Below are 11035 nucleotides of genomic sequence, written 5' to 3'. Positions count from 1 at the left end.
CTCGTATAATACATCAATTCAGACAAGAAGCAACCATTTTCAACTCTTGAATACATAAAATTGATGAATTATATATTCTATAAAACTCTCGAATCATCTTATTACAAGAATCTCAGCTATTCACATTGAACTCTACATTTCTAGATTCAAATAATAAATAACCATAAAACAAATTGAAAAAAAACAAGAGAGACAAAGTCATATACCAGATTGTTACAATTGATACATCTCCGATTCTCCGGAAGCTTCAAAAGGTTGCGAATGATCCTTTCGATTCTCTCTTCTTCCTTCACTCGGATTGGCATTTTCCCCACATATATTCACGTCCTTGATCTAAAAGCAATCAAGACACAATACAAACAAAATCTAATAGACACATACACACATACATACATATATATAATTGAGAAGGAGCATCAATTTAAGGAGACAGATCAGCGAGGGTGTACCTGATCGAAGATGAGTATGTCTACGCGTGGAATGGAAGACTTGAGCTATAACAATGGTGGAATGAAGATTGTGGACATTAAAGGAGGTTGAGAGGTATGGTTGAATTGCACACAGAGAGACATCTTGCGATGAGAGAGAGAGAGAAAGAGAGAGAGAGAGTGAGTTGCGAAAAACGAGAGAATGAGAGCGAAAGTTGCCAGTTTAGACGGTTGGGTTACGTTACGGTGCAAGGGGTGTGATTGCTTAAAAGAGCAGGTCTACGGGTGTTGAACGGGTTCAGTTTGTTAGTGACCCAGATTGGATTCTTGGCACATATTGGATTACTTGTCTGTGTGATTCATTGTCTTGTTCATCAAGGACGTTTTGCTGGAGAGACGAAAGAGATAAAGCAAGATTCGGTAATGGAGAAGTTGGTAGAGAGAGAAGTCAAATTTCTCTGTGTAGAGTTGAAGGACCTTAGATATTATAAAATAATATTGTAGATTTCTTCTATTACTAAAAATGGGAGAAGAATTTATGAAATTATTAAAAACTATTAATTCAATTAATAATTTATTAATAAAATAGTTAATTTGTTGTGTGATTATAAATTTAAAAGAATATGATATAATTTTTAAAATTATAAGGGATAATTTATATTTTAAATAAATTTGTAATTTATTTATTTGGTAAAACGAAAAGTCGGTTTTCACATAAAACCAGACACCATCCGCACCGTCAAAGAGTTCAATCCAACGGCATAGAATGCAGTTAAGCCAAAAAAAAAAGAGGGGAAATATACTAACCGTACGATCTCACAGCCTGATAGTACACATACTCTACCTCTCGGCGAGCGGATCCTCTAGAGTGAATTCTCTGGAGTGATCTCCTAAAGTAGTTGATCGAACGGCTCAGAATAAAACTCACCAAAACGACGTCGTTTTGGTGAGTATTTTGAAAAAAAAAAAAAAAAAATCAGATTTTTTGAAGGTTTTTTTACAGATCAACAATGGCTTCCATTGTTCATCATCATCACAACCCAACAACCTAAATCAGATTAACTCTCTCTCTCAAATCCATTCTCTCCATCACCCTCCTCATTCTCTCTCTCTCCTCCCCCACTCTCTCTCTCCATAAACGACTTCACCAAATCCGACAGATCCATCGCCGTCTCCGGTGGTGAGTACTTGCTTCCGCTACTCTCGCAGAGCCTAACGCCACTTCATCAAACGCCTCCGCCACCCTCTTGAACCTCGCTGCCATTGTTGATCTGCAAAAAAAACTTCAAAAAATCTGAATTTTTTTTTTTTTTTTTTTTCAAAATACTCACCAGTGGGGGAGGAGGGTGATGGAGAGAATGGATTTGAGAGAGAGTTATTGTTGTGATACGGAGTTGAAAGAGAGTTTGATTGGGTTGTTGGGTTGTGATGATGATGAACAATGGAAGCCATTGTTGATCTGTGAAAAAATCTTCAAAAAATCTGATTTTTTTTTTATTTTTTTTTTTTCAAAATACTCACCAAAACGACGTCGTTTTGGTGAGTTTTATTATGAGCCGTCCGATCAACTACTTTAGGAGATCACTCCAAAGAATTCACTCTAGAGGATCCGCTCGCCTACCTCTCGATCTTTATATACAGTGTCTCATCTCGTTCTTCACATCGGTCTCCCCTCTCTTCTTCTCTACGTTGCTCGATCGCCGGATCTCGCCGGATCTCTCATTCTCAGTTCAGATAGCCGGAATCTTCGGTAAGTTATCATTTCTTGGAATCTGTTATCACATTGCTCCAATATCTCCGATGATATACGCAAGTGTACTTATAGAGAGAGAGAGAGAGAGTTATGAAGTGTTAATCGGTAGAGGAATGAATGACTAATGTTGGAACCAAATCGACAATGTTACTCGTTTTTAGAGAGGGAGTCTGATAAATTAGGTTTCTGGCTAGTTGCAGAGGTCTGTGAGGGGAGAAGATGGAGATCAGTTAGGGTTTCTGTGTAGTTATTGGATACATAAACACACTAACATGTCTAAATTTGCTTAGTTTTTGGCTTTTTCTGCTAAATTTTGAGTGCTAAGAATTAATTTCAGGTGAAAATGAGGGAAATCCTTCATGTTCAAGGCGGACAATGCGGAAACCAGATCGGAGCGAAGTTCTGGGAGGTTGTCTGCGAAGAACATGGCATTGATCCGACTGGCCGATACACCGGAACGTCAGATCTGCAGCTGGAGCGCGTCAATGTGTACTACAATGAGGCGTCGTGTGGACGGTTCGTTCCTCGTGCTGTGCTTATGGATCTTGAGCCTGGTACTATGGACAGTGTGAGGACTGGTCCCTATGGTCAGATTTTCCGTCCCGATAATTTTGTTTTTGGACAATCTGGTGCTGGAAATAACTGGGCCAAGGGTCACTACACCGAAGGAGCAGAACTCATTGATTCGGTTCTTGATGTTGTGCGTAAGGAGGCTGAGAATTGTGACTGTCTTCAAGGTATATATAATTTTATGTATTTTGGACAATTTCATAGTTTTCTTTTGCCTTGTGTATTTGTAGTGGTTATATGTTATATATTTGGTAACTAAAAAGTGGAAAAGTTGATTTCCATTTAAACTTTTGTTCTGTTGTGTCTCTAAACTCCGAAAATATATATTATCATTTGTGTTTGCGGGGGTTTATTGATCATTAGGAATCCATATTGTTGGTGATCTTAAAGGGGATTTGATCCTCTCCATTTCATAAGATTACAAAAAATCTTCAAAATTGGAAATTGGCTGTCTATAATTACAACTTCATTAGATTAACAAATTTCAATTGAAATTAAAGATTTGCTACTGTGGATCTTTCGCTCTATTCCACCTATGAAATGGAGAAGATCTGGATCCATCTGTTTGAGTAGGATCTAGATCCTCTCTGTTTTGCATGAAAAAGTAAAGAGATCTAGTTGAAGAATTTGTGACACTGCAAATCTACTTTTGGTGATGCAGAAAAATGTGTTGCCAATCAAGCTTTTAGTGATGTGGCAAATTTGTGCCGTATCTATGAAAATAAATGCATATCAACCCCCAAAGTTCACATCTCCAATGGAAATGGAAAATATGATGTCATTTATACTAGTAAATGTTTGTCACTATTATCTTTATTTATGAATATTTTCCTTAAAAGTGAAAATGCAGACTATTGTTTGTTTGAATAGCTGAAACATATTTATTCTAGTTTTGTTACATCAGCAAATATTTTTGGATTTCTTTAACTTGTTTTATTCCATTATGCCTTTAAATAGGTTTTCAAGTCTGCCACTCACTGGGGGGAGGAACTGGTTCTGGGATGGGGACTTTACTGATTTCAAAGATCAGGGAAGAATACCCTGACCGTATGATGCTCACTTTCTCTGTGTTCCCATCACCAAAGGTTTCAGATACCGTGGTTGAGCCATATAATGCAACCCTTTCTGTTCATCAGCTTGTAGAGAATGCAGATGAGTGCATGGTGCTGGACAACGAGGCCTTGTATGACATCTGTTTCAGGACCCTCAAATTAACTACTCCAAGCTGTAAGTGTTGTGCCCTTTGAAATTTAAGAATAGATGTGAGCATTTTTATTTTATATTTTTCAGTTGAAACTTGAAAGGCTTTATTGGTTTGCTTACATGGCTTGTATTGTATTATGCACTTGAATAGCATTTGTGTTCTGAATGCACTATTAGTGTTTATGGTTCAGATAAGAGCAGTGTATTCTTGCTATAATAATTCGTTAATAGCATTAGACTTGTCGGTTGCAAGTTGTATATATGTTTTTGGCCCACTATGCAAATGAATCATTAATGATATAGTAAGATACGAATGCCTTGTTGAACTGGAAATGAAAGTGTGGTTCAAGTTGTTGACAAATGTGAATATTGGTAGATATTGACATTTATAGGTTTGGCGAGCTGCTATCATCAAGTTGTCAGAGTCACATGTCTTGCCGGATGCCAAGGTTGCAAAATAGTATGGGGACCCATAAGTAGAACGCTAAGTTTCTCCATGAAACCAACATATACCAGCATTTATTTTTTTGGGAATATCAATATGAGATCAACCTAATTCATCTTTTTTACCATTAGCTGAAAGTTTCTCCTCCACATTGTTGCAATATTTTCTTCCTAAAGAAAATCTTATGTTTAGATAATTAATAATACAATACATATATTATTAATGACTTAACAGATCCTATTACTTGGGTATTTATTTTGCTGATCTTATCGTAGGGCCACATTTCTGTTCTGTCACACCCTTAACAGCAGTCTCTTCAGGCGTGTAGGGACACTCTCATAAGATGGTCATACTTTGTTTTTCGTACTGTGCAAAAGAGGACCCTGTTGTTTATACTTGTTTATATGTATTAATATTTTGTTTATTATTAACTCATTATACATTTTTTATTAGTGTCTGTTGATCTCAGCTGCTTTTAATTGTTCCTCTCCTTGGGGGTTTTTTGCCATTTCATTTTGCATGGATGTATTTTGTATAGGGAACCTTTTATAACACGCCTTATATTTCTCATTACACTCACAATATGCATTGTAACGCTTGTACATTAGGAAGAAAGATTTGTACAGAGTGTAATAAGAATTTTTTTTGTGTAAATAGAATTACCCTAGTAGTGCTGACATTTTTTGCTCTGTTCGACAGTTGGTGACCTGAACCATCTGATCTCTGCAACCATGAGTGGGGTTACATGCTGCCTCAGGTTCCCTGGTCAGCTTAACTCTGACCTTCGAAAGCTTGCAGTGAACCTCATCCCGTTCCCTCGCCTTCACTTCTTCATGGTTGGCTTTGCTCCTCTAACTTCACGTGGGTCCCAGCAATACCGGGCACTTACTGTCCCTGAGCTCACTCAACAGATGTGGGATGCAAAGAACATGATGTGTGCTGCCGACCCTCGTCATGGCCGCTACCTCACTGCATCAGCCATGTTCAGGGGCAAGATGAGCACAAAGGAAGTGGATGAGCAAATGATTAATGTTCAAAACAAGAATTCCTCTTACTTCGTCGAGTGGATTCCAAATAATGTGAAATCAAGCGTTTGCGACATTCCTCCGTGGGGTCTTTCCATGGCATCAACCTTCATTGGGAACTCAACTTCCATTCAAGAGATGTTCAGACGAGTGAGCGAGCAGTTCACAGCAATGTTTAGGAGGAAAGCTTTCTTGCATTGGTACACTGGTGAAGGCATGGACGAAATGGAGTTCACTGAGGCTGAGAGCAACATGAATGACCTTGTATCGGAGTATCAGCAATATCAGGATGCAATGGCTGATGATGATGAGGAACTCGAGTACGAGGATGAGGAGGAGGGTTTGCAAGAGATGTGATCATGATCATCCGAGGATGAATGGTTAATGTGGGACATTACCCTTTTTAGTGGTATATACATATCCAATAAATGGCCATTGTCTTTCTACTTGTATGGTAACATGATCTTTGTAGGTTGGAGAGGTGGGTTGTCTAGTATTGTTGTTTCTGTTTGAAGTCTTCTTGTCGTGTCGGTTGATTTCTACAGTAAAATCTAGCATGTTATCTATCTGGGTATGAAGTTATATTTTTGTATGAAATCCGGAATTTATTTACTTTTTTTACCACTTTTTCTCAATCTATCATCACCTCTGTTGATGGCTTGTTCTGAAACTTGAATTTGCAATCTGGTGGAGAGAATGGAAGGGACAAATCTGGATTGACTTATCGGATTTATAGATAAAGGGATAGAATGATATTCTCTAATAATTGAGATATTTGGAGTGGCGTTGCCTTTTGTGGGGGTCTTAATATGAGTGTTATTTGAATAATTCATTGCGTTTGATGATGTGTAATTCATAAAAATAAAATATAAATTTAATAATTATAATTTATAATTTTGTCAAAGTTTTTTTTTTGGTTACAAAATTATCTTTATAGTCTTTTGCAAACAAATATTAACAAAACATGTGAATATATTTATCAAAATAATTTTATTTTATTTCTATAAATAATCTACATATTTAATCAAATAAATAATTCAAATCATTGATGTGAAATATGTGATAGTCTCAACAATATCTCCAATATTTTACCGACAAGAGACAAATTAAATTCACGATGAATTTTATACGCTAAGAACTGAACATAAATTTATGGATACAGAAATTTACTCCTATATTTAAAATTAAGATTAATTTTTAAATTAAAAAATTAGTTGCCAAATGAGAGTTGAATATTGTTTTGAATTTCAGACTTGAATCATCAAACCCCAATTTAAAATTTTTATGCAAGAAGAATGTTGCACTGAAAAAAAATAAAATTATAACTGTTTAGTAATTATTGAAACCGGGCGGTTCAGTTGGGCCGGTTTGACCAGTGAATGACGGTCCATTATTATTACGGTCCATTATTATTATTTTTTAGAGGGTAAATTATAAATACACTTGTTGAGATTTGCTTAAAATATAAATTATCTCATGTGGTTTGAAAAATTATAAATATCTCTTTATAAAATTTTTTATTTAACAGAATTAATTAAAAAAACGAAATTCATAATTGTTCTCTTATATAATAATAAAATTATTTAAATTATTAATTGAAATATATTTTTAACATCATGAAAAATTATTAATTAACTTAATAATTTATTAATAAAAAAAATTATTATAAAATTAAAAATTTTAAAAATAAAATATAATTTTCAAAATAACATAAAACGACTCGTATTTTAATAAAACGACTCGTATTTTAATTAAATTTTAAGATGTATATGTAATTTATCATTTGTTAGATAGGTAACGACGGTCCGTCATTAGGTTTCGAAAATTCGAGACCCTTTTTTTCCTCGTCTTTTCCTCATTCGTACACTGTTCTTCAAACCACTTCTCACTCAGGATCATATCATCACATATAGAGAGAGAGAGAGAGAGAGGGAGAGAGAGAGAAGCGATTCGCAAATCATAGTACTACAGATTAATTTACAGGAGGAGAAGAGGAGGTTCGATTGATACACAAAGTCGTAGTAGTAGTAGCAGTAGTGGTAGTAGTAGTAGTAGAAAGTAGCCAAATGGATGAGCTTGAATTTCAACGCATTCTCAATCTCTTCCCAGTCGTTCGTCCCCGCGATTATCATGTAAACCCTAACTACCGCCATGATTTTGAGTATTATAGTATTTGGAAGCATTTAAATATGATTTACTTGTTGAGATTAGAAATGTCAAAAATTTTGAAATCAAACGAAGATGTAGAGAATCTTTCTCAACTTTTGTTGATTATTTGGGAATTCACTGGAAAGGAACTTGTTCAATAATTAATTAATACCAACTTCTCTTTTACTACAATTTTAGGCTGATTCAGAATCATCAACGCGACAATCGACTGTTCAACCTCCACCGAATGAGGAGGTATCTTCTTCACAACTTTCTTTACTACTTTATTTTATTTTATTTTATTTGGTCTCATTTCAGTGCTAGCTGTTACATTCATGGCTGTTAGAATCACCCGATTTGATTCATATAATTTGATACGAGTTTCAACAAAATACGGTTCGAATTGTTCTCTTGAATCCAAAAATGAGTGAATCGTAGGATTCAATTCTATTTCTATTTTTTGTTTACGTAATGCATGAAATAAGGTTGTTTTCCATCAAACTATGAAGATGTATAGAAGAGATTAATTAGTTATATTGATATATGTGATTTTATATATATACATATATAATTTAGTCATATGGATAATTTATTTTATTTTAAACATTATATATTTTTAAATGTACATAAATATATAGAGTTATATATCGTATTAAATAAAATGAATCTTGCGATTCACTATTTTAGCAAAACATTCATGATTTGAATCATGATTTGACAACAATGGTTACATTTGTATTTAATATACAACCTTGTCATATAACAGCAAAAGGAATGGCAGGATGCATGGGATGGGTCAGATGAAAAGGAAATCGCAATTCAAGAAATTGAACATGGTATCATGCTCTTCTCTAAAATTTCAAGTCATTTAGGCCCCTGCTAGCTAGATCTTTATTTTGTAATAATTTCATTTTACGTATGAAATGATTAATTTGATTACTTTGTTAATTGAGTGAGTTTGATCCATAAACCCTCTTTTTTGCAAAATGACTGTTTGATATATCTTTTTAGTTTTTTAAGAACTTTCTTGAATTTGTGGAAGAGAGATTCTTTTACTTGTATATTCACATGTTTTCTTTTCTTTTCTTTTTTTTTGCAAAATGATCGCACTATATGAAAACATGTTTTTAGTTATTTACGATTTTTTTTTTTTTTTTTGCAAAATGATCTCTGATCTTGTTTTCTTATGTATTTACTTTAGCCCATTAATTTCTCTCTCTCTCTCTCTCTCTCTCTCTCCATCTGTGTGACATTCATTTCATGTGTAATTTGTGGCATTTCACAATTCCATGTTGCTTGCATACGTTTCTTATATAAGCATAGTTGATGTTGAAATCAAAATAAACATGTTTACATGGGATGTGTCCTTACAGATTCATTTTGGGCAAAATTAAAGATGGCTGCAGAAAAGAAGGTAAGAATGCTTGTGGTGGTCATACTTTACGAACATAATAAATATACTCACAGCACAGTAATTAATTTTAATGTGTGATCACTGTGTGCATGGAAATTATAAATAGGATTCAGCTTAATAGGATAATCTTTTTTTTTTGCTTTGAAGTTAACCCTCCTTGACAACCACATTTCATTATACTTTTAGTGTGGAACATAAGCATTCTATATGAAATTTGCATTCTTATCTCAGGAGAACTAGCATATAATTTTTCGATGATACTATTATTGCTTCAATTTTCTAGTTAGAGTTTCCATTTCATGTTTTTCATCTCCTTGGAGATATTTTTACTCAAAAAATCGTAATAGCATATTTAATATTCATAATGAATATCAAATAAGACAATCAACCAACGTAGCTAAATTATAATGATTGTTTTCGATATATGGGTTGATTATTCGTAATGAGAGTGAATAGACACTGCCCATATAGATATAGCATCTATACGAAACACCCTTTTAGTTGGGTCTTTTTTTTATTTAATTTATCTACATGACAGGTTATTCTATTTGATATCATGTTAGGTAGTCAGAAAACATTTTCACAAGTTGATCCTGTTTAAGGAGGGGAATTTGAGATGGAGGACTGTTGAGACAACTATAAAAGTAGAAATGAAACCATTTTGAGTGGGTGGTTTTTAACATAATGAAAGAATGCTTGATTTGGGATGATTTGCTCATCTGCATCTAAGACCAATAAATTTGATGGTGGGGATGTGGTAAAACTAAGGTGTAACATGAATAAGAAGACAACCGAAAAGGGCATGGGTTGAGAAGTGATAGTGCATTTTGGTCTTTGATTTAGCGGAACATGTCTTCTGGGAAAAAGTACAAGCATTAAATGGCACAATGACATGTCGTCTTGCAAATTGTGCTACACTTTGTTTCACATTAATCCCAAACCTAAGTTCAGATCATGCTTGGGCCTGCTCATGGCCTAGCCCTACGTTAGTTGCCATTTTAGCTTATGCTATTATTAATATGAAGTTTGTAAAAGTTTTATCTTATTAAGCTAACAAGGGATAGAGATCTGACAGAAGGGATTTTTGGGGATTCATTCATGTGGCAAGCTCATATTCCCCAAAGTTTACTTATAGTGGATGTGAGGTTATTTGATATTGGGCTGGCATTAGCCAGGTGTCCAAATACAATAATAAAATCCGAGGTTGGGCATGCTCTTAATTGAGGTCTTGTCAGAAAATAGCAAAAGAAAATATTAACACAAAATGGGCATAACAACTAACTTTTGGTGCACATGTTACAGGTGGGTGCAGCAAAAGCAGAACAATTTTGCAAGGCTTTTCGAACCATTCACAAGAAACTTGTATGCATATTCTAGTATCTAAGAATCATAAAATTTGTCCTCCATTAAATGCTATTATTTTACTTTCCTGATTGGACTTTTTTTTATTTGTTATTATTTATCTATATAAAATAATGACTCATGTAGGTGTATGAAGAAATGAGTTTAGATGCTGCCAGGAGTTTTTTGAGCTCACCTAAAAGTTATGGAGAATAGTTTCTTGCCTCCTGAATTTTCTTGTTATTCTGTTTCTGGTGGATGTTTTACTTGGAGAGAGAGAGAGAGAGAGAGAGAGAGTGAGAGAGATATTGTAGTTCGAATTGAAGCAGTTCATGTTGCAAATTGTTGGTTGAGATGACTAAATGGCTTCTTGCTCTTTACTTTTGCTTAGCACATGTAACGTTGATGAATTTTCTCTCTTCTTCTTCATTTTAAAATCTCTCTATATATATATATATATATTATGTTTATGTTTATTGATATCTGTTTGTGAGTCGAATTAAACTGTTTTTAAAATATTACCTTGCTTGCCTGCCCATGTTGGGATGTTAATTAGAGGGGATTTTCGTGTCACTAAATTTTTACATGATTTAATGACCGAGTGATTTAGAATATAAGGACAAAGGGGCCTTGGACTGTTGTAGCGTTCTCCTTCCACTAAGGCTTCCCGAAAAAATGGCCATTGTTGCTGAATTTAGGAAAACAATA

The 11035-nt window shown here is 34.4% G+C and overlaps 2 protein-coding genes across 4 annotated transcripts; both read left to right on the top strand.

Moving 5' to 3' along the window:
* The first annotated feature begins 2045 nt into the window (after positions 1 to 2045).
* On the top strand, positions 2046 to 6094 carry LOC114266413 (tubulin beta-6 chain). 2 transcript variants are annotated; one of them, XM_028207298.2, is made up of 4 exons: positions 2046 to 2178; positions 2519 to 2918; positions 3709 to 3978; positions 5099 to 6094. In XM_028207298.2, exons 2-4 carry the CDS (start codon positions 2525 to 2527, stop codon positions 5779 to 5781), a joined length of 1347 nt encoding a protein of 448 aa, XP_028063099.1. In that variant the 5' UTR covers positions 2046 to 2178; positions 2519 to 2524; the 3' UTR covers positions 5782 to 6094. The 2 variants fall into 2 exon arrangements, with proteins under 2 accessions (XP_028063099.1, XP_082755996.1); XM_082899870.1 differs by lacking the exon at positions 2046 to 2178 and having other exon boundaries at positions 2344 to 2918.
* Positions 6095 to 7189: 1095 nt separating this feature from the next.
* On the top strand, positions 7190 to 10803 carry LOC114266415 (octanoyltransferase). Of its 2 annotated transcripts, none has more exons than XM_028207301.2 (6): positions 7190 to 7556; positions 7771 to 7827; positions 8339 to 8408; positions 8946 to 8986; positions 10289 to 10348; positions 10475 to 10803. In XM_028207301.2, exons 1-6 carry the CDS (start codon positions 7491 to 7493, stop codon positions 10541 to 10543), a joined length of 363 nt encoding a protein of 120 aa, XP_028063102.2. In that variant the 5' UTR covers positions 7190 to 7490; the 3' UTR covers positions 10544 to 10803. The 2 variants fall into 2 exon arrangements, with proteins under 2 accessions (XP_028063102.2, XP_028063103.2); XM_028207302.2 differs by having other exon boundaries at positions 7245 to 7556; positions 8354 to 8408.
* The last annotated feature ends 232 nt before the right edge of the window (positions 10804 to 11035 follow it).

Source organism: Camellia sinensis, chromosome 12 (assembly GCF_055761805.1).
Source record: "Camellia sinensis isolate YWXY chromosome 12, ASM5576180v1, whole genome shotgun sequence".
NCBI classification, from domain to species: Eukaryota; Viridiplantae; Streptophyta; class Magnoliopsida; order Ericales; family Theaceae; genus Camellia; species Camellia sinensis.
The sequence above is the reverse complement of the archived record's forward strand: the minus strand, read 5'-3'. Positions and strand labels throughout refer to the sequence as shown.